At 35.8% G+C, this 24,823-nt stretch overlaps 1 protein-coding gene and 1 non-coding gene across 4 annotated transcripts; both read right to left on the reverse strand.

The window, feature by feature from the left end:
• Positions 1-391: 391 nt before the first annotated feature.
• Positions 392-24,217, reverse strand: LOC127847199 (uncharacterized). 3 transcript variants are annotated; one of them, XM_052378935.1, is made up of 5 exons: positions 24,000-24,217; positions 9,447-10,425; positions 8,899-9,057; positions 8,340-8,538; positions 392-8,104 (listed from the first exon to the last, which is right to left on the reverse strand). In XM_052378935.1, exons 2-5 carry the CDS (start codon positions 9,978-9,980, stop codon positions 5,688-5,690), a joined length of 3,309 nt encoding a protein of 1,102 aa, XP_052234895.1. In that variant the 5' UTR covers positions 9,981-10,425; positions 24,000-24,217; the 3' UTR covers positions 392-5,687. The 3 variants fall into 3 exon arrangements, with proteins under 3 accessions (XP_052234895.1, XP_052234896.1, XP_052234897.1); XM_052378936.1 differs by lacking the exon at positions 24,000-24,217 and adding an exon at positions 23,639-23,888; XM_052378937.1 differs by lacking the exon at positions 392-8,104 and having other exon boundaries at positions 8,242-8,538.
• Positions 21,376-21,457, reverse strand: Trnas-uga (transfer RNA serine (anticodon UGA)). The gene has a single exon. It is a non-coding gene; the product is annotated as a tRNA-Ser (tRNA).
• Positions 24,218-24,823: the final 606 nt, after the last annotated feature.

A 24,823-nucleotide genomic window follows, 5' to 3' on the forward strand; every position in this document is an offset into this window, starting at 1 on the left:
AATCTGGGACGACTTTTGACGCACATGCACAGGTTAATCTGGGACGACATTTTACGCACATGCACAGGTTAATCTGGGACGACATTTTACGCACATGCATTACGCCCCGTGTTCTCAGAGCGATTCTCATATTTATGAAGAGAGATGAAGGTGGATAGCGAACGGCCTCATGTGTTTTAGCAATAAATTCTCTCGATAGAAGGAATGCGCGGCAAGTGCACAGAGGCACGTTTTATTCGTTAAACAGACGCGCCTGCACGTGGCGCGTTTGAAGCAGACGTAATTCTTAAGTTTATAGTTTTCTGTTTGAATTTACGGAGCTGATTGTCTCATTATTGAACCGTCTATGCTTTATACTGATTATTATTGTGTTCTGAATGATATAATGATATTCACTGATATTTCTTAGTGCGGTACAGCACATCACAGTACATTAAAGTACATCTGTGCACAGTAGATTTGTACATACATAGCATAGCACAACACAAAACATCACAAAACAAATCAGCACAGATAAGCACATCATAAAACAGCACATCACAACATAGCATAGCTCAACAAAACACAGCACAATCAGCTCTGCGCACATCACATATCGGCACAGCATAACACAATACAATATACTACAATACAATTATACAAACAATAAAAAACTAATATAACAATACAAAAACTATTATGCAAACACTGCAATGCAATACTGATTATACTAATTATAGTAATACTACAATACGCAAAATACAAAAAAAAACAATATTGTAAAAACAACAAAAACAATACAGTACAATACAATACAAAACAATACAATGTTATAAATATAATAATACTAACGATATAATATAATACAAAACAATATAGTACAATACAATACAAACAAACTAAAATACAATATAATATCATACAATGCAATACTAACAATACAAAACTAATATTGCTATGCAAAATTATATTATGCAAACACTGCAATAAAATGATGATTACACTAATAGTTTTACTACAATAGACATAGTACAATATAATAAAATATTAGAGAAACCACAAATATAATACAATTAAGTGCAATACAATACAGTACAATACCTTAGAGTAAAAAACAATACAGTACAATGCACTTATGAAGTCGTTAATATGTTTGATAGAAAAATCCTACTCGAGGCGTTCCTTGGGTGTTCCTCACGTCTTTAATAAATCTGTGTGCCCCAAGCGCCTCACATTCAGCTAACATTCACTACTGGATGGCTGAATACATGTGCACGAATAATCGTTTAGAACACAGAAAGCTGCTTAAAAACGTTTATTGTAAAAAATATGAAATAAATACAAGAGCACCGCATAACGGGTGCCACGCTCGGCTGCGGGTGCAGTTTTGAATAAATGAAAGCTTGTCTGATTTATTTTAGAGGTCACAGTGACCTTGACCTTTGACATAGTGACCCAAAAGTGGGTGTGACATGTAGAGCTAGTCAAGGTGCAGCTACATTCGAAGTTTCAAAGTTGTAGGTTGAAGCACTTTGATTTTAGAGGCAATGTTCAAAACCTTGTCAAAATGTAAAGGTTTTAGCACAAAGCGGACGACACGACGACGGATACGACGAGCTGGCTTTGACATTACCTCGGGTTTTCTCCGAAAACAGACGAGCTAAAAAAGTGTCTTCATTTATAATCACCATCCTTTTTACCGGATCTTATAACAACGTAGTCTTGTTCGGGGGAAAACTGGACATGTGCCGTCACAGTTTAGCCTGCACAGTCCTCTAGAACTAATCGGGGACGTCACTGTCAGCTTTTATGGAATGTTTCGGTTAAGAGGTCTTTTTTTACCGATTATCCAGTCAAGCGAAGAGTTTCGTCCCGCATTAGCCTGTGCGGACTGCACAGGCTAATATGGGACGACTATATTTGCACATGCATTATTAATTCTGGTGTTCACAGAACCAGGCACAATTAACTTATCACTACGGATGTTCTTTAATGTGTGGATTTCTGAAATTCATTAAGCATGCTTTGTAAGAAAAAATCATTTAAATTGTTCTATGTAAACTAGCCCAAAAGCGCTGACTGTTATCTACAATACAGGAAACGAAGAATGGTCTATTTCAAACCCTCAGAGAAAATATAACAAATTTGAAAATCTACAAAGGGGGAGAACTCTACCCAATGTAATATTTACATTGTATCAGTGATTTCCCCTGTATTAAGATTCTCGAGTCAAATTTGTAATACATTTGAGCCTCGCTCTGAGAAAACGGGGCTTAACTCATGTGTGAAAAGCATTGTCCCAGATCAGCCTGTGAAGTCCACACAGGCTACTCGACACTTTCCGGTTTAATGGAATATTTCGTTTAAAGGAAGTCTCTTTGTAGCAAAAATCCAGTTAAGGAGAAATGTGTTCGTCGTTAATTAGCCTGACTGCACATGCTTATCTGGAACGACACTTTACGCACATACATTCAACAGTGTTTTCATAGACTGAGGCTCAATTACCCGGTACATGCGGATTTCTGTTACGTCTGACTCACCTGATGTTTTTGCAATAAGTGGCATTATGCAATACTAAGCTTGTTTTGCGGTGAGTGGCAATGTTACCATAAAACGATTGCAAAATCAAAGCACTGGGAGGTAAATAAGTTATTTATGATCAAACTTACTTCAAAACACCTCTGAAAAACGCAGTCAATACATATGAGTAAAATATTTGTCAACAAATGAAACAATAGCATTCCGAATGGTTAAACAGATGCTCAATCAAGTCTCCTCGGTCCTTATCCTGATGCGATATAAAGCCAACGCAAACACTTTATTCGACGAAAGTATTGTTAGATCTCTGACGTTCTTTTTGTGTAAGTTTTTTATTGTGTAAATGCTTGTACGTTACAATAACTGCTTATATCATTATACCATAAACATTATTGAAACATGATCGACTTCAAAACCAAGTAAGGTTAATTAAAAAATTTAAGTACGTAGCCTCATTCACTCTTATAATAACTTATGCTTTGATAATTTCATCAATATATTTCAATTTTTCATTAAATCGACTCTCATTATTTCACATTTCCATTCACGAAGTTGGGTATTTAAATTTCATAAACAATCTATAAAACAAAAAGCCTTTATACAAACTGAAAAATTCTTAATCCAAATTCCCAATATGAATAAGTATTCGATAAATGCTTTTCTTTGTTTCGTAACAATTTATTGTTGGATACTATTACGGGGTTGAAACAGGAATGTATGCCAGTTACATCAGTTGTACGTACGATCTTTCTCATGTAATTCGAACTTTGTTCCCTGAACATATTTTAGTTCCGCCTTAACGTGTAGGTGATCGTAAAGAAAGGAGTTTTGACTGTGACCTTAAAGGAGTTTTGAATGTGGCCGTAAAGGAGTTTTGACTGTGACCTCAAAGGAGTATTGACTGTGACCTAAAAGGAGTTTTGACTGTGGCCGAAAAGGAGTTTTGACTGTGACCGTAAAGGAGTTGTATGGGGATCAAACTATTCTTTAGCGGATTCCGCTCAAATTATAACAGTTTAATATAAGTATTGATGTGATTAGAAAACGGATTGAAACTATTGAATATTTATTATTGTTTGTCTCTAAAGATAGACATACACAATCAATCTTTGTCATTTGGCCTTTTACATCCTCATTGCGGCGTCTTTCTGATTGCAAGGCGATGATCTGAATGTAAAACTATACGATAACATGACTCTTAAACTTCTTAATAAAGACGAGATTTGGTTGATACATTTGGTTTCATTTCACTGTGCCTAGAAAAGGTACAGTGATGGTCCAACAGCTCGTTTGTCACGTGATAACCCCCTCTGACCATACACATATCAAAATCTGCAAATACACTAGTATATGGTGCAAATACACTTGTTGTGTATTCTACAAATACAAAAGCATATGCTGCAAATACACTAGTATATGGTGCAAATACAGTAGTATATGGTGCAAATACACTTGTTGTTTATTGTGCAAATACAATAGTATATGCCACAAAAACGCTAGTATATGGTGCAAATACACTTGTTGTTTATTCTGCAAATACACTAGTATAAAAGTAAATGGTGCAAATACACTTATTGTTTATTCTGCAAATACAATAGTATATGCTGCAAATACGCTAGTATATGGTGCAAATACACTTGTTGTTTATTCTGCAAATGCAATAGTATATGCTGCAAATACACTAGTATATGGTGCAAATACACTTGTTGTTTATCATGCAAATACAATAGTATATGCTGAAAATACACTAGTATATGGTGCAAATCCACTTGTTGTTTATTGTGCAAATACAATAGTATATGCTGCAAAAACGCTAGTATATGGTGCAAATACACTTGTTGTTTATTCTGCAAATACAATAGTATAATAGTATACGGTGCAAATCCACTTGTTGTTTATTCTGCAAATAAAAAAGTATATGCTGCAAATGCACTAGTATATGGTGCAAATACACTTGTTGTTAATTCTGCAAATACAATAGTATGTGCTGCAAATACACTAGTATATGCTGCAAATACACTTGCTGTTTATTTTGCAAATTCACAACTATATGGTGCAAATACACTATTATATGCACAATAGACGAAATTTAAGATCGTCATACAATTTACAGTATTTACATTCTCAAAGGTACACATACTATAAAAATACACAAATTACATTACAGTTAAATACTCCATCAATGACAAACTGCAAAATAAGATAAGTATCATTCATTTGTCTGTAGTTCTGCATCATTGTCATTAAACATATGTATCTACTTGTCGAAGACTGTGCGAATGCTCAGTGTTACAAATTATGTCATTATGAACGACAGGTGTAATTTTGTGAATATTTATCGTAGCCGACCTGATCAGGGCCCGTATCCACAAAGCTCCTTAGTTATTTTTAAGTTATTTACTTAAGTTCGATAATTCTCCTAAGGCAAGTTTTTTTCTTAAATCGTCATCCTCAAAGTTCCTTAGGGAAAAGAATAGGTAAGTTTTTGTCGCGAGCTTATTTTTCCTCAGTTAAAAATAAATCCCCTAAAGAGGCCCATCTACACACAATATCATTGTCAATTTTTATTGTCTCAATAATATTGAACGAATATTTTTTGCCCTTTAAGCGGCCCATCCACACACAATATAATTGTCAATTTCACTGACTCAATAATATTGACAGAATATTTTTTGCCCTTTAGCCATGTTGACTGTATGGAAAGTTTGACGAGACTACATATAGAAATGTATAAACATTGATTAAATATTATTGAAGGGTGCAAAACACTCGTCAATACAATTGACAATCCGTCAATAAATATTTGAGATCTCTGATTTTCTTCAATACATTGACTCAATCTTCAATATCATCCATTCACTATCAATTTTATTGTCAATCTTCATTATTGTCAATAAAATTGACAATTATATTGATTGTGGATGGGCCGCTTAAGGATGTACTTAAGTATGTTGTCAGGGATATCCCGGAATTCTCTAACATAAAAATAGCATCATGATGACGTAATATCGCATCAGGAACTTTGTAGATGTCATCCCAGGGGATGTTCATATTACCGTGGGCAAATATTTAGCTTTGCTCGTCAATTCAACGTATTATTTTGTTGTAGTTCTTGATTGTTTCAATACAACTGTCATCAAATATTAAAAGAATACACATCTATGGTTATTTCAAACGCGTGAAACGGTTCTATCATATAGCGTAGTGCATTTTCGGTCATCGGGTTTTAACTTAGTGTTGGGGTTGAGCGAGTATTTGAATACATACATTTCGTCCATTCCATCAAACACGTCATCTAAGTGGAGATTTTGCGCTTGCATTTTGTACCCGTCTTTCATGACGTTATATTTGTTAGAAGAACTGATGTTCTCTTTAAAAGAAATGAATTCCTGTTGTGGTACAACATGGCATTCTTTTAGTTTGAAGGTTACGGAATGGCTGGATCCTTCATATGATTTCGTCAGCCTGTCTAACGTAACAACGTTAATAGTTACAAGTTCAAAGTACACATAAGTCAATGTTTCCGAAAGTCGTTCGATTGGTTCTTTCGTAAAGTCAACGTGGCATATTTTCAAGCGTTTAAGGTTCTTCAATTCCGGCAGCATGTTAACAAGATCATTTGTATGTTTACATTGATGTACGTGTAGATTTTGCAAACATTCGGAATTCTTCGATAATGCCGCAAACATCACCTTTTCCGTCCATTCCGAAACGCGTTCAAGGCTACAAGTAATCATACTCTCTGTGGACGCGGTCGTTTTCGCCAACTCTTTTTCTCCAGCGATGCAGAGGTATTTTAAATGTCTACATCTACTTAGGTCTATCGCCGTACGTCGCTCTTTCAGTGTTACGTACACAAGTGTGTCATTCGACGATGCAAAAACTGATCTGAAAACATCAATGGTCGGTTTGTCATTGTGATCCTCTAAATATACCGATACGATCCTACTTTCGTTCCTTTCAACAAGCTCCCTCCATACCTCGGTGTTTTTCACGTGTCTGTCAGTCACATGGGTAAGATATAAATGTGCTTCATGCTGATTGCTTTTTGATTCTCTTAGTCCCTTGAGAATCAAGTCTTGTGCTTGCTGAATTATATGCAGATTTTGTAAGTCCTGTACACTGTTTTCTGTACCAATAGCATTTAATTTTGCTTCACAATCATAAGAAACAAAGTTCATGAGAGACGCTGAGAACGCAACTGCCTTTTCGCTGTCAATGCCGCACAAAAATTCGAAAAAAGTTGCGATGTCCTGTATTTTTAGCAAGTGTCCATCGAGATTTGCAAGTGATTTCTCTAAATTGTATGTCTGAGACACCGACGTAGCAATGTGGCGTGCAGCAAGAAACTCTTGGAATGTTTTATGTAAGAATGACAATACTGTGCCATGTTGAGCGTTCGGTTGGAGAAAAGACCTTTGGGTTAAAATCCCAACTTGTAGTGATTTTTTCTTTTCTTCTGAATTTAAGACTTTGTCAACCACAGATTGGTCAAACACAATGGATGATTCTCGTTCATGGTCAATCAGGGTGTCGAACGCTAGTTTTTGCAGTTTTTCTAAAAGATCATCTTGAGTTTTGTCATTTGCATCGTCCCGCAACTGCTCCATATCACTGCCCGATGACAACCGCATTCTTAGTTGCCCAAACAACATATCTATCATGTTCTTATAGATGTCGCAAACGGATGATCCAAGTTTTCCTCCTGTGTACCAAAGATACAGAAGTTGCATGTTGAGCACTGGCACGTTAAGACAGTGTGTCAAATTGTGTTCCTCTACTGAGTTGAAGAAATCATCTGGCAACACATTTCTCCCTGTCTTGTTGTTAAGACATTGAATAACCTTTTCTGCAAGGTCGCGTGGATCTTTCACACCAGTTATTTCGAAACGGTGTTCAATTTCGATATCGGACGACATCCTCGCGAATGCCATTTTCCACGGTCGTGTGGTTGTCAGGACTACACATTTGTCGCGCATTCTTCTCCGTGGAATCATTGTTTGTGCTCCACAAAAGCAATCACTGTTGTTATTATGTCGCCACTCATCAAGTCCGTCCAGAATAATGAGACAAACCTCTTCATCAAGCAGCCTCTGTAGAAATTGATCAGTGTATTTGGCTGGAAGGTTTGTAAGAATGTGGTGGTAAATCATCTTGTCAATATCGCATTCACGGCCACTGAAGTCCCGTAGGAACACCAAGAAAACGAATTTGAATTGACCAAGCGTTTCAGACTGAAAAAACCTGTCAGGGTCTGTAGGGACACGCTTTGAAGCCCATGCCAGTGCAGTTTTTACGCAAAAGGCTGTTTTTCCAACCCCTGGCTCACCTTCGATATAAACTTCGTTAACGATGTTGCCATGGTAGAGTAGAATGTCAGACAGGTGTAATTCGTCTGCTGAGTATGACTTTCTAAATGAATGTCTGTGGGGCTGTGATTCTCTGTTGAATTTTCCGTGGTCAAGTCTGATAACATTTGGCGTAACATAAAGGTGTTCTACCATCCCTTTTACACGCGGCGGTAAAGGATAGATGGGAAGCTGATTTTTGAACTTGATATAAAAGTTTTTCAAATCTTCTTGGAAGTCTGTAAAATAATTTGATCCATACATGCATGGATTGTAAATGTTATAAGTTATTAATGTATGTCAACATATTTACAAAAAAAACAACACAAAAATTAAAGATGATAGCGTTGTTTACAATTGTTTATTGCTCAATGTTAAACAAGTTATAGAGTTGGAATTAATAATAAACATTTCACTTATCTGCATTATTTACAATATACTGTTTGAGTTCAGGGTATTACGTTAAATTGGCACCTTCTGTCAGACGCGCGTGTTTTGTTTCTGGTGCGTCCTTCAGTGTCGCAATTTCGGTACTCATAATTTGGATCTTTGTGCTGAAGTGATGGTATAAATATTCCACTTTGTCCTCTACGTTCAATGACACCAGCTCTTTCCACACGTCCTGTTGTACATCGATACTCTGAGATTTGATGTCGAAATTGTCTTGCTTTATCTACAAACAAATCAAAACGTATTAATCGTACATTAATTGAATTAGAAAGACCGATTTAAATATAAAGAGTTCAATATATGCCACATGGTTAAGACATTAGCTGTATACCTCTATTATCTGTGCTTTTGTTTTTTTTACATGAACAGCGTGTACAACAAGGCTATATGTATGACCCTTTATTGTATAGGTAAATATCCACATGCCATTAAGGAAAGTTTTGCAACAGGAGGTAATAAAACTAATATCCAGATAAAGTTTAGTAGTTTCACTTATCCTTTATTATATAGAGATTCTAACTCATTAATGTACTTTTAATATTTGGTTTAAAAAGAGTTTTTTATAATGTTTCAAGTTTGTTACCTCATTCAGTTTACGTATTGCGTTTATGCATTCTGGAACACTGTCAGAGCGTCTTATATCTTTCAGAAGATTGGTCAACGCATTAATAACGTCATGCATAACGTCATCAGAAACTTTAGTCTGTGACGCATGTCTTATATCTCGCATCTTTTCTCTTACCTGAAAGGGTATTTTTGTTGTCAATATAAATAAGCATCGACATTAGAACGATTTTGCGTATTTTAATTTGCGGTTGAATGTATCACTGCGTAGTTATTAATGAACTGAAACCGTTGTTTGTAAGTCGTCTGTTACAACTAGTTTTCCCGCATTTTCAGCATAATTTGTTTTTGTCGGAATGAAATACAAAACTAGTACAATTCACACACACACAAACTAAATAACTTTCTGACAAACCTAGTATTGCCGTATAATATTTTATTGATAAGTTATTTAATCATATACTTATACGATTCATAATTTAACATATTTATTTAAGATGAGAATAATGACAAATTTTACAGAATATATAAGTCTAAGCCATGTTGAACAGGTCCCATTAAACTTACCATAGTACAAACGTTTTCCTGCTTGCAAAGGTCGTCATCAATTTCGTTGTCAAATTGTCGACAATTGATTATCAAGTTTATTATTCCATTGATATCTGTTTTATCAGCACTGTCTTTATCGTCGTAGCCTTTGGGAGGCAGAAAACATTTTGCGACCTCCCACGACTCTGTCAACCATTGTGTGGCATCCGTATTGCACCAAGATGGGTTTGTGTGACGGTGTAGTTGTGCTATTGCGTTTCTTACCGTCTGACAAACACCGTTTACACACTGCTTGAACTTTTGTTTGGAATGAAAGGAGCACTTTCTTTGATATATATTGCATGTGCCCTTCGCTGGACAATCAATGGCATTCGATGTTGAACAAATACCGCATGTTACATTTTTAGTTTGACGTCTTAGGTATATCTTTACATCCTCCATTACATTCGTGACGAATGGTATAAGAGCGTCCCTTGTTACGAACCCGGCAAGAATGCACTTAATCAAATTAACCATTTTGTGATCCCTGATTTTCTCTTTAAGATCCGCCATTTGTGTTGTGTCTTTGCCTAGCCAACAGGCCGTCTGTATATTTTACTGCTATTTTGTATTCACGTTTTACACACGTAATGTTGTTTCTTACTACCAGTTCTGATATAATTGCATTATATTTTACTGCACATTTCATTGCATGAAACAAGTCCTTGTTGTATGTGAGTTTCGAATGTCAAACTGTTGGATGATATAGTTATTTATGTTCAACTATGGTGATCTTTCCAGTTTATTAACATAATGAGTGATTCAACAATGCACCAAGAGCTAGGGTTGGACAATATTTTGCACGATTACTTGTAACCAGGCAGTTTCATATTTCGCAGCTGTTTCAGCTTGGTTTATTGAATAAGGATTTGTGTTACATATTTTCGCGCAAATATTCACTGCGCAGTAGCTGTTCGATTGAGTTCATTTGTTTAATCGTTCTCAAGGTTGGTAATGTCTGCAAAACAAAAACAGATTCGTTGAATATTGTTCATATTTAGAATGTAGCTTACAATTATACAAGTGAAGGCTATTACAGTATTACCAACTGAACAGTATCGGCAACACTCACAACACAAATAAAATGCATTAAAGCAACAAACCTTCCACTTTTTGTATGATATTTTTACTGTATTACGAAAAACTTTACAAATAATAGTGGTTTTGGCGAACAATATAATATTTCCATAAAATGGGTATTTTTCTTAATGTGTGAAATGAAAATCATATTATTTCAATTATTATTATAGTGGACGAAATAACTAAAAAGCCCTTAAACACTCAAAATCAAAGAATATTTCGTACACTTTTTCGAAAAATAAATTTAACACATAACAAATCAATGTTCCTTATAGCAATGACCAAATTATCAACGCTAGATGTGGTTTTGTACCTTAGACTTAACAAGATACAAAATTATCATTTTTTCTTTTTTGTGGGACAACATATTCAACACATATTCATGTACGATGTTTGTGTTCGAGTGTCGTATCAATAGATATCGCTGCAGGAAATTAAATGATATGTATTGTGTCACAGAAAAATAATAACTGGCATTTTGTATCGTGTTATGTTTATGTTTCCATACCACATAGAGCGTTAAAATTTTGGCTATTGCTATAAGGAACGCTGATGTTTTATGGGTAAACTTTATTTTACGAAATATTTTACGAAATATTCGTTAATTGGGTATTTATGTTTCTTAAGCTTCTGTAGGCACAGAGCACATGTGCATCGTTGTGTTCTTCTGATTCGACTGTGTAAACAGTGGCAGTTTGTTGAAAGGGAATCATATGACATATATATAGCAGCATTAACTCAATATGTTTCAAATATGAGTACATGTGCAAAATAAAAGCAGTAGGGTGTACATATTTGTAAACAAGGTGGGTAAAGTGACAGGGATTTGTTTAAATACTTCAACTTCTGATAAAATTAAAGAATTTGCAACTGATAAGCCGCGTAAAATGTTGAGTTTATTATAAAACAGTTAACTCTTTCTTGTTTCAACATGTTTAGTGTAGGATAAGTCACTCTGTGTTACTGTATGTGTCTATGTCTCATGTATTAGGGTTTATGTCCCTTGTCTTGTATGTGTCCATTTGCTTCTCTTGTGAGATTCAGTCCCTTGTCATGTGTGCGTCCAGCCATGTACAGTGATGTCATACTTGTTTTGTCCAGTGAGAATTTGAATTATCAAATAAACAAGATTTGTATTGGTCAGTTCCAAAACCCTTGTAAAATTCAGTGAAAATTACAGACCATGCCTTCATTTGCTTCTAGGCTGTCAAAAGAAACACTTGTTTTAACACTATTGCTGTGTTTTCTGTATCTACCAACATGGTGAGTTTGAAATTATTTGTATTTGCATCTATTTATTTGTCTGCATTGCAAATGAATCTAATTTATATGGAATATTGTATTTGTGTTTGTAAGGTAGTGGCGTGTTGTAATTCTGTTATTTTGTTTGTACACGTAGGTTTCTGTATTATATATTCTATATATATAATTCCCGATATACTTTCGGGCTCATAAACATCAGAACCTTGGAAGGGCGTTAGTTGTTTCCAACCACTATCCCACTACATAGAATTCAGCTGATAAGTCATAAAATCTTAAACGTGTTTATATCTCAACATGTTCAAATCTCGGAAAAAACAATCATTTAATAAATTCAATTTCAGTTTCGTTTTTTAACAACCATCAATATACTGGCCAATCCGTGCGTTCGTTATTTCATTGATGCTTGCAATATATAACCTTTTAATGTGAACACATCATATTTGGAAATTTTATTAGTTGTTCTTGTACACGGAAGATAAACAAGAGCTGTCAGAGGACAGCGCGCTCGACTATTCGAGTGCTTGACAGTATAACGTAAGCCATCATGGGATTATTGTTCATATTCAATAAGGTCAAGGTAATATAGTCATATTCTTAGTAGAAGAGGACCATAATTGAAACATATTGATCGCTTCTGTTTTAAATAGTTGTACTTTACGGACGATTCTGAGTTCAGGTATATTTTTTTCACAATATCTTGAACATTTGTAAAGACAATTTAACAAACTAATAAGATCCTTTAAAAATAAAGTAAATAAATATTTGTGGAGTTTTTGTACCATGTTTCAAAGAGAAAAAATCTTTCTGTGTGGGTGTGGGGTGGGGTGGGGGTGGAAAGGGGGTATAATGTGGGTGTTTGGTCATTTATAAGATGATCTTTCAAAAATAAAAAAAATGAAAAAAAAATGTGGGGGGAGTGGATTCTGGGCTGGGGCGTGGGGAACGGTTTGGTTGGAGTCCATTGTGGTATGTCAGGTAAGTGTTGTTAAAGTATGAATCAAATCTACTCTTTAATAAAGAAGTTGTGTCAATTTAATTAAAATCTATTAATTTGATCTTGAGAGTCAAGGTCATTCAAAGGTCAAGGTCAAATTCAAGTTGCCATGTACAGTACCCTCATGGAAGTAAGAAAGTATTTGACGTTTGAAAGCAATAGCCTCGATATTTAAGAAGTTAAGTGGATCTAAACACAAAATTTAAACAAGAGATGTGTTTGTCAGAAACACAATGCACCCTAATGCACCGCTTTTTTTACCTTTGATCTTGAAGGATGACCTTGACCTTGACCTTGACCTTTCACCACTCAAAATGTGCAGCTCCATGAGATACACATGCATGCCAAATATCAAGTTGCTATGTACAATATTTCAAAAGTTATTGCAAAACTTTACTATATTAAAGTTTTAAATTTTCGACCTTTGACCTTGAAGGATGACCTTGACCTTGACCTTTCACCACTCAAAATGTGCAGCTCCATGAGATACACATGCATGCTAAATATCAAGTTGCTATGTTCAATATTTTAAAAGTTATTGCAAAACTTTAATATATTAAAGTTTTTAACTTTTGAACTTTGACCTTGAAGGATGAACTTGACCTTGACCTTTCACCACTCAAAATGTGCAACTCCATGAGATACACATGCTTGCCAAATATCAAGTTGCTATATTCAATATTTCAAAAGTTATTGCAAAACTTTACTGTAACCTTAAAGTTTTGGGAGAGAATGACAGACAGACAGGCCCAAAACAATATACCCCCGATCTATCGATCCGGGGGCATAAAAATATTCAAAGTTACTTAGACATAAAAGGGCCATAATTCCGTTAAAATGCCAACCAGAGTTATGCAGTTTGCCCTGATAGTTAGTAAGTGTTGCAAGTATGACAGCAATAGCTTTGATACTTTAGGAATAAAGTGAACCTAAACACAAAACTTAACCAAAGTTTCAATTTTTTAAGTGCAAAAAGGGAACATAATTCTTACAAAATGCTTGATACAGTTGTCTGCTATTGTTTATAGGTTGGGGTCATGTTGGTAAAGAAGTATGCAAAATATGAAAGCAATATGTCAAGAGATTAAATATTTGAAGTGGTACGCAAACTTTAACATAGATTTATTAATAATATTCATATTCTAAGCGGGAGAAGAGCCATACTTCTTACAAAATGCTTGTTACAGTTGTCTGCTCATGTTTATAAATTGGGGTCATGTTGGTAAAGAAGTATGCAAAATATGAAAACAATATGTCAAGAGACATAGAAAATATTTGAGGTGGTACGCAAACTTTAACATAGATTTATCAATAATATGCATATTTTAAGTGAAAAAAGGGCAATAATTCTAACAAAATGCTTGATACAGTTGTCTGCTCTTGTTTATAGGTTGGGGTCATGTTGGCAAAGAAGTATGCAAAATATGAAAGCAATATGCCAAGTGACATAGAAAATATTTGAGGTGGTACGCAAACTTTAACATAGATTTATCAATAATATGCATATTCTAAGTGAAAAAGGCCATAATTATTACAAAATGTTTGATACAGTTGTCTGCTCTTGTTTATAGGTTGGGATCATGTTGGTTAAGAAGTCTGAAAAATATGAAAGCAATATGTCAATGGACATGGGAAATATTTAACGCTCACGGGAACGGGAACGCCGACGCCGGGGTAAGTAGGATAGCTCCACTATATATATTTCATATATAATAGTCGAGCTAAAAAGCTAACTACTGATCCCGATACGTAACCACAAATAAACCGACCCAAATGTGTATTTAATGGCCATGTTGAGGAAATGGACGCTTACTATTTGGCAAAAGCGGTGCAGTGACGAAAGGAGTAAACAATATCTTGTTAGAAATATTTAGATGGCCAACCGGAAGCTATGATCTATGATTTAATGATTGCTTAGGAATTTGTTGTTGTAAACCGCAAAGCATTTTAAGTTGTTTCTATAACTGTATGGCCAATTTTGTAAACCGTTAAGTTGTGAGGTAAATTAAAGACAATCTATTTATTTGAAATAATGCTTTTTGAGGAATCTCTATTTGAAATTTGGTAAGCACAATGCATCTAAACTTAGCGCAATAGTTCAGATATATCCGACATTTCACACGATTCGTTCTAAAGATATCTAAATCACAACCCTGTTTTATATTAAAGAAAGACCCACGGTAAACGCTAAGTCATTTATTCATTACGTTATGGCAGTACAGCATTCGTGAAAGATAAAGTGAGCCACGGAAGGCAAAAAAGGGTCTTAAGACATGATATGCGGCAAACGTAGCTCCAGACCAGCCTGAGCAATCGTGCAATCTGGTGGGGAGCTCTCCGCTATAAACTTCTGCAAGGTCGCGTTGTCTAATTAGCGGACAATGTAGGTGATGGAAAGGAGCTCCATTACCACGTACGACATAAGACCCATTTTCGCATGACGCGTCAAATGAACAGCCGTTGTTCGAAAATAAAGATTAACTAGAAATGGCGCGGCAGAGGCCGTCGCGTATCCCCACGCCGCATGTTTGACCCAGGGACGCCCCATGGTTGGTATTGGGTCCATGCATAGTTGAGATTGACCGTATTGTCATAAGAGAAGTTCAGTATCAATTATAATTTAATCGGTGTAGAAATGAAGGAATTATAGTAAAAGACAATTGTGGGTGGGTGTGGCCTATTATGGGCGAGGAGCCCCAGGGTTGGTAAAGGGGCCATACAAAGTTGAGATTGACCGTTTTGTCATAAAAGATGTTCAGTATCAATTTGGAGTTAATCGGTGTAGAAATGAAGAAATTATAGTAAAAGGCAATTTTAGGGTGGACGTGGCCTATGTGGGCGGGGCGCCCCAGGGTTGATAATGGCGCCATGCATAGTTGAAATTGACTGTATTGTCATAAAAGAAGTTCAGTATTAATTTGAAGTGAATCGGTGTAGAAATGAAGATATTATAGAAAAAGGCAATTTTGGGTGGGCGTGGCCTATGTGGGCGGGGCGCTCCAGGGTTGGTAATGGGGTCATGCATAGTTGAGATTAACTGTATTGTCACAAGAGAGGTTCAGTGTCAATTTGAAGTGAATCGGTGTAGAAATGAAGAAATTATAGTTAAAGGCAATTTTGGGTGGGCGTGGCGTATGTGGGTGTGGCCTATTATGGGCGGGCGCCCCAGGGATGGTAATGGGGCCATACATAGTTGAGATTGACCGTATTGTCATGAGAGAAGTTCAGTATCAATTAGAAGTGAATCGGTGTAGAAATGAAGAAATTATAGTAAAAGACAATTTTGGGTGGGTGTGGCCTATTATGGGCAGGGCGCCCCAGGGTTGGTAATGGGGCCTTACATAGTTGAGATTGACCGTATTGTCATAAGAGATGTTCAGTATCAATTTGAAGTAAATCGGTGAAGAAATGAAGAAATTATAGTAAAAGGCAATTTTGGGTGGTCCTGGCCTATGTGGGCGGGGCGCCCCAGGGTTGGTTATTGTGCCATGCATAGTTGAGATTGACTGTATTGTTATAAAAGAGGTTCAGTATCAATTTGAAGTGAATCGGTGTAGAAATAAAGAAATTATAGTAAAAGGCAATTATGAGTGGGGTGGCCTATGTGGGCGGGGCGCCCCAGGGTTGGTAATGGGGCCATGCATAGTTGAGATTAACTGTATTGTCGTAAGAGAGGTTCAGTATCAATTTGAAGTGAATCGGTGTAGAAATAAAGAAAATATAGTAAAATGCAGTTTTGGGTGGGCGTGGCCTATGTGGGCGGGGTGCCCCAGGATTGGTAATGGGGCCATGCATAGCTGAGATTGACCGAATTGTCATAAGAGAGGTTCAGTATCAATTTGAAGTGAATCGGTGCAGAAATGAAGAAGTTAATGTAAAAAAACATAAAAAAATTAGTGAAAATCTCTGACCCGGCCCCGCCCCAACACCCATAACTTTTGACCCAGGGGTCAGATCAAAATTCCGTCACCGCCACCGTCGCACATATTCTCATAGCTACCATGTATGTAGGTTTCAAGGTTCTAGTGCTAATATTGTAGGAGGAGCAGATGGCCAGGACGGACGGACGGACGCACATCAATACAATGTCCCCACTTTTTCTCCGAAAAACGTGGGGATAATAAACATGTAAATATTTAATCTACAAAAGCACATTTGAACACTTTAGAGACTCTGAAACATAACGCAGTTTGTGTATTTGTGTAAAAACTAACAATCAATACTTATGATAATTAGGAACACGCTTTGAATATTCTAAAACATATATCACTGTTGATAGTAAGAATACTTACTAAACGAAAGTACAACAACGAGATTCTATTTCGATGATTTTTTTCCGTTTGTCTTAATGTAGCAACCACCACATATTTTTTATGTCGCCATAATCAATGGCAAATTATACATTTTCTTAAATAATTAGTGAATACTAATCAGAAAATATACACGTTGTACCCTATATGTAAAAGAGTAAATGTTTAAATATAGAATAAAAATTGCAAAATTCAGGGGAGGTAATAAATGGATATACATTTTTGAAAGAAAATCTAACCCCACATTAAAAAGTACTATATATTGGTTTATATGCCAGAGTTATAGATTGCATTAACATATTTTACATATATTAAACATTTAACACAGAGAAGGAAACCCGGTTGGCTGCAACAGTGCTGTATACGAGTTATTTAGAACTTCCCCCTGCTGGATTGCACGCTGTAATGAATTGAAATGCACATTTTTTTATGATAATAATGAAAAATACTTTGTCTTTTTTGCAAAAAAAAACAAACCTCATTTGGAAAATGTAATGTAATAATATAATAATTTAAAGTGCATTATTGTGTAATGAGTATTTAATTTATTATACCTGCACAATATAATTTCATGACATGAAAGTTCATTCATATGACATTTTATGACAAACCATTTTTTTCAAATGGTTATATATGTAAAATAAATAGCACATGCTAATCAGGGAAGACGCTTTCCTCTTTTATTGTATTTTTCGTTTAAAGATCTCTCCCCTTAACAAAAATCCAGTTTTGGTAGAAATTGTCGTGCCTGATGAGCCTTTGCGGACTGCACAGGCTAATCTGGGAGGACACTATGCACAGGCTAATCTGGGAGGACACTTTATGCACAGGCTAATCTGGGAGGACACTTTATGCATAAAGCTCATTTTACCAGATTGAGGCTCATATATTTTTTTTTTAAATAATAACATTGTGTACATAATTCGAAATTGGGACTGTGAAAATACTAAATGTAAATAATATACACTAAATATATCAATAAAACCCCATTTGTCTACACTGTTTTCTTAGTCACGGATCACCATAGGATGGAATATAAAAATAATAATCCTGAAATAGATATAAAAATTAAACAAGGGCTGTTTGTAAAACATGCATGCCCCCCATATGGGCTGTCCGTTGTAGTGGCAGCCATTGTGTGAATACGTTTTTTGTCACTGTGACCTTGACCTTTGACCTAGTGACCTGGAAATCAATAGGGGTCATCTGCGAGTCATGATCAATGTACATATATAGTGTCATGATCCTAGGCAAAAGCGTTCTTGAGTTATCATCCGGAAACAATTTTACTGTTTCGGATCACCTTGACCTTTGACCTAGTGACCTGAAAATCAATATGGGTCATCTGCGAGTCATGACCAATGTACCTATGAAGTTTCATGATCCTAGGCGTAAGCGTTCTTGAGTAATCATCCGGACACCATTTAACTATTTCGGGTCACCGTGACCGTGACCTTTGACCTAGTGACCTGAAAATCAATAGGGGTCATCTGCAAGTCATGATCAATCTACCCATGAAGTTTCATGATCCTAGGCATATGCGTTCTTGAGTTATCATCCGAAAACCATTTTACTATTTCGGGTCACAGTGACCTTGACCTTTGACCTACTGACCTCAAAATAAATAAGGGTCATCTGCGAGTCATGATCTATCTTATGATGAAGTTTAATTATCCTAGGCATATGCGTTCTTGAGTTATCATCCAAAAACCATTTTACTATTTCGGGTCACCGTGACCTTGACCTTTGACCTAGTGACCTCAAAATCAATAGGGGTCATCTGCGAGTCATGATCAATGTACCTATGAAGTTTCATGATCCTAGGCCCAAGCGTTCTTGAGTTATTATCCGGAAACCACCTGCTGGATGGACCGACAGACCGACCGACATGTGCAAAGCAATATACCCCCTCATCTTCGAAGGGGGGCATAATAATACATGGTTTAACTTTATCCCACAGTACTGCTGCATTAATAATGATGACAAATATTGAAAATGAAATAAACATTTAATACGTTTCGATTCATTTAAATACAATTTAAATGCAACTAGTAATAGCGCGGCAGAGGCCGTCGCGTATCCCCACTCCGCATGTTTGACCCAGGGGCGCCCCAGCGTTGGTAATGGGCCATGCATAGTTGAGATTGACCGTATTGTCATAAGAGAAGTTCAGTATCAATTAGAACTAGAAGTGAAACGGTGTAGAAATGAAGAAATTATAGTAAAAGGCAATTTTGGGAGGGCGTGGCCTATGTGGGCGGGGCGCCCCAGGGTTAATAATGGGGCCATGCGTAGTTGAGATTGACTGTATTGTAATAAGAGAGGTTCAGTATCAATTTGAAGTGAATCGGTGTAGAAATGAAGAAATTATAGTAAAAGGCAATTTTGGGTGGGCGTGGCCTATGTTGGCGGGGCGCCCCAGGGTAGGTTATGGGGCCATGCATAGTTGAGATTGACCGTATTGTCATAAGCGAGGTTCAGTATCAATTTGAAGTGAATCGGCGTAGAAATGATGAAATTATAGTAAAAGGTAATTTTAGGTGGGCATGGCCTATGTGGGCATGGCCTATGTGGGCCGGTTGCCCCAGGGTTGGTAATGGGGCCATGCATAGCTGAGATTGACCGTATTGTCATAAGAGAGGTTCAGTATCAATTTGAAGTGAATCGGTGTAGAAATAGAGAAATTATAGTAAAAGGCAATTTTGGGTGGGCGTGGCCTATGTGGGCGTGGCCTATGTGGGCGGAGTGCCTCAGGGTTGGTAATGGGGCCATGCAAAGCTGAGATTGACCGTATTGTCATAACCCATTCAGCCATAGTGTCGTATATATGCGTCCAAATAATCTACAGTGGAGTTCCTAACGTCGTATATATGCGTTCAATAATCTACAGTGTGAATTCCTAGCATCGTAAATATACGACAACTTAGATGTAGCTCTGAATGCCTAATGACTTAAAAATACATTTGTTCATATTGGCATTTAAAGAAACAGCTATTTATTTGCAGTAAGTTTTTCAACCTAAAAAAATTCTTGTAACAAATACTTTCTTAATTTGGAAAATGATTTTGTTTTATCAAAACCCTGTGAAAAAAATAAGAAAATAAATAAATTAAGTCGTGGTAACTCATGTTTTTTTATAGTTATTTGTCTTCTATTTTTGTATTTTATTTTATTCTACATTTTAATTAAGTTTTAATATAAGCATATTAAGATGTTCTCATTTTTTATTTTTATTTTCATAAAATTACTTGCAATTGAAACATAACTGTGCTTATTGATGTTTGTTTTTATTATTAGCAATATCTTATTATTGTTTATATGTCATTTAATTATTAATTTTGTTTTATTTTAAAATAATTTTAAAAGATTGTTTTTATTCATTATAACAATTTCTATTTGTAAAAAGTGTATACATAGATAATAATGGTATTGGATAAATTATTTGGATATAATTCAATGTTTTTTTATTTGATAAGTTATGCAAGATTTCGAAATTTTCATATATTACTACATTCATTTTTAAATTGGAAATATAATAATAAAACATCTGTCACATAAACCGTCAACAAAGTAACAATACTTAAAAACACTATATACCATTTCACACCACTAAAAGTAACAATAATCTGATAATCTGTCAGGCATTCAGAGCTGATGAGGGTCCTAATTAGCTAGGGGTAGATAAGGCTACTACTGATAGGGGCTGCCTAGAGATAAGGCTGTAGTATGGAATGAGATAATAGAGGTTAAGTAACAATTTGAAGTGAATCGGTGTAGAAATGAAGAAATTATAGTAAAAGGCAATTTCGGGTGGGCCTGGCCTATGTGGCCGGTGCGCCCCAGGGTTGGTATTGGGGCCATGCATAGTTGAGATTGACCTTATTGTCATAAGAGAGGCTCAGTATCAAGTTGAAGTAAATCGGTGCAAAAATTCAGAAGTTAATGTAAAATAACATAAAAAATGAGTGAAAATCTCTGACCAGGCCCCGCCCCAATCCCCATAACTTTTGACCCAGGGGTCAGATCAAAATTCCGTCACTGTCACCGTCGCACATATGCTCATAGCTACCATGTATGTAAGTTTCAAGGTTCTAGTGCTAATAGTGTATGAGGAGCAGGTGGCCAGGATGGACGGACAGACGAACATCACCACAATATCCCCACTTTTTTATGAAAAACGTGGGGATAATAAACATAACTTATATGCTATATTAAATCAAATTACGTTAGAAAAGAAATAAAACGCATCGAAAAAAGTATGCGTTGTCGGCAGGATTCGAACCTGCGCGGGAAAATCACAAAAGATTTCAAGTCTATCGCCTAAACCACTCGGCCACGGCAACTTTACACTGGCTCTTCAGTCTTCGAAGAAATCGCGGGAAATCATTATGGGTGCGCGTCTTTGAAATTTGCGAATTTTACAAGAATACATCTAACAATTCAGTTTTTACTGCAAATAATGCATTACCAAAAAGTGGCAGATGGAAAACAACTTATATATGCTCAAGAACTTTAAGTGTTCTAGTTTTTCATGTTGTTTTTTTATCAAAATGTATTCATCGTTTTCAAAACCTATTGCAATACCAGTTAACAGTAGTGCAGAAATAGATATCATGGTTAGCATACATACACAGAATAAGTTTGTAATTTTAAACTAAACAAAATGATATGTAACATTAAAGTTATTTCTATTTTAGTAACATTTCAATAGGTATGACATATCTTCTATTGAGCTTGCATGACGATTAAGCTGAACGGAATTCACTGGAGAGGGATATCAGGTTTAGTCTATTTGAGGCGTATCAACGCTCACCAAGTTCATTTCTTTGTTTTATCAATGACAGGAACAAAGAAACACTGATTGTTTTTTTAATGATAAACCTATTGAAGAACAATGTGCTTATACGCTTATGGCTGCCTTTTGTATGCTGACATTTCTTTTAAATTTGAATTTCAAACTACTAAGTCATTTAAAGTGACAAACCGGTACCTTCAATGAATATGTAAAGCTATACTTGTTAAACAATAGATAATATTTTGAACCAATAATGCATTGACAATTAAGATAGACATTATAATTTCATGTGTTAAGCTATTGAGCGGAAACAATATTTTACTGCAGTAATTTTGAATTGCAAAACAAACACCATGTGCAATGCAAAGTGCCATTATAATAGCATAAATAAATATCAATTTATTAGGCTTAAACCAGTTGTGTATTATTCATTACACTTACCATATAGACCTTGAATCCAGCCATCAAACCATTATTTAGTCATTTTAATTTATTAACTATGATATAAAGTTTCACATTTTCAATGATCACTTTTAAATGAATAAGCTCTTTTTTGTTTCATTCAACTGAGTAATTCAATTTTGGGTGGGCGTGGCCTATGTGGGCGGGGTGCCCCAGGGTGGTAATGGGGCCATGCATATTTGAGATTGACCGTATTGTCATTAGAGAGGTTCAGTATCAATTTGAAGACAATCGGTGTAGAAATGAAGAAATTATAGTTAAATAACCTTAAAAAATGAGTAAAAATCTCTTACCCGGCCACACCCCAACCCCCATAACTTTTGACTCAGGGGTCGATCAAAACTCCAAATAGTGCAGGTTCGCTCATATGCTCATCGCTACCATGTGTGTAAGTTTCAAGGTTCTAGTGCATATAGTGTAGGAGGAGATAGTGGCCAGGACGGACGGGCGGACAGACGGACGGACAGCGGAGATAACCACAATATCCCCACGCTTTTCAAAAAGCGTGGGGATAAAAACAATTTTGGTTGGGTGTGGCCTATGTGGCCGGGGCGCCCCAGGATTGGTAATGGGGCCATGCATAGTTGAGATTGACTGTATTGTCATAACAGAGGTTCAGTATCAATTTGAAGTGAATCTATGTAGATATTAAGAAATTATAGTAAAAGGCAATTTTGGGTGGGCATGGCCTATGTGGGCGGGGCACCCCAGGGTTGGTAATGGGACCATGCATAGTTGATATTAACTGTATTGTCAGAATCATATTCATACAGGTCTTCACTCATAGTTCATTAGTGACTGTGTCATCTATAAAATATACAAAATTTCAATCAATAGGTACGACTATCTGTATCAATGATATTTTCAATAATTATGTAAAATAAATGAAATTTGGTACAAATAAAGTTTGGTACAAATCGTCAAATTTTGTTTCATAAATAAAACAGTTATATTCGATTGTTATCCTTAATGTTTACACAAAAACAAGTTCAACACAGGTGTAAGCATTTTAATTATATTATTAAACAAACCAATAAACTTATCAAGTGTTACAGCCTAGTTGTTGTTGTTTGTTTACAATGTAACAGTTACCTCCCTTGTTGTATTTTACCAGGTAATTCTAAAATAACAAACATAACATATACGCGCAAAATATTTCAGTTTTTTATTTTTTATTATGTAAAGTATAAATTTTTCTTCTAAATAAAACCATTAAATACTAAGAATTCGTAATAAAACAAATAAATAATTTAAAATGAAAACTTACCATTAAAAATTGGCAAAGAAATCAACGCGATCGCGAAATATGTTGGTCAAATTCTTCAAGTTTGTTCATCGTTCTATTAAATCCATGTACTTTTTATTTGCTAAAACTACGTTTTCAACGAGTAATTGACGCGTATTTTGGCAACCTACAGTGGGGTCGGTTTTCCTGAATATACAAAAACTTATCTCCCCTGAATTAGGTAGGTGCGGTGGTTGCTACTTAATGCGATCAATATGCTTAGTTCATCAATTAATAATAACATCATCACTTGTTACCACGAAACGAAAACCACAATCAACAGGCAAATCACACACTTTCTAAACTACCGCGTAAATTATCCAAAATTAGAAAATAAACTTACAAAATGAGTAAAGCACGCTGTCGTTATTCGTCCATCTACACCACAGCACGACCACATAATATGTTGTTTTACTCTTTGTGTTCAACTCACATTAAATGATTGGTTTACGCGTATTTACCAACGTGTTCTTTATTCACTACCCGTTTACTGAAAATCAGTTTATTTATTGCGCAATCGTGATACATCGACTATCTCGGAAATCGTCTGCTTATCGAGAAAGATTGATTGAGTTGTTTATATAAAACTTTCCGTTAATATGCAGTCTATGGCAGCGTGGAAGTGGTAGCGCATTCATGCACGTTGTTTAAGAACGGCTGGTTTATTTACTTTAGAATGATAAATATTTGTCAACGACGAATAAGCCGATACATGGCGCCAATTATGTACCAATAAAGTTATATCAGCAGCAAAATCTGTTCCTAGTACTATTGATATCATCATGCTCATCAAATCTGCAAAGTTAACCCATTTATGCCTAGTGGCTCTCCCATCCTTTTAAATTTAATTCCAAAATAAGGGATGGCTAGTATATTTATTTCTATATTTAGAATATTTTTTACATAAATTCCTTTAAGCAAACAGCGCAGACCCTGATGAGACGCCGCATCATGCGGCGTCTCATCTGGGTCTGCGCTGTTTGCCAAGGCCTTTTTTCTAGACGCTAGGCATAAATGGTTTAATGCAAAATCCTGCCTTTCTGAATACAAAATTAAATTTCCTGGCAATTTCCGACGCTTACGGGCATAACCACAAAAATTAAAAATAAACGCAACGACAGCAATAGCTGCTGTTGCTGCATTTATAAAGAACAACAACATCAACAA

Source organism: Dreissena polymorpha, chromosome 10, assembly GCF_020536995.1.
Source record: "Dreissena polymorpha isolate Duluth1 chromosome 10, UMN_Dpol_1.0, whole genome shotgun sequence".
In the NCBI taxonomy this organism is placed as follows: domain Eukaryota; kingdom Metazoa; phylum Mollusca; class Bivalvia; order Myida; family Dreissenidae; genus Dreissena; species Dreissena polymorpha.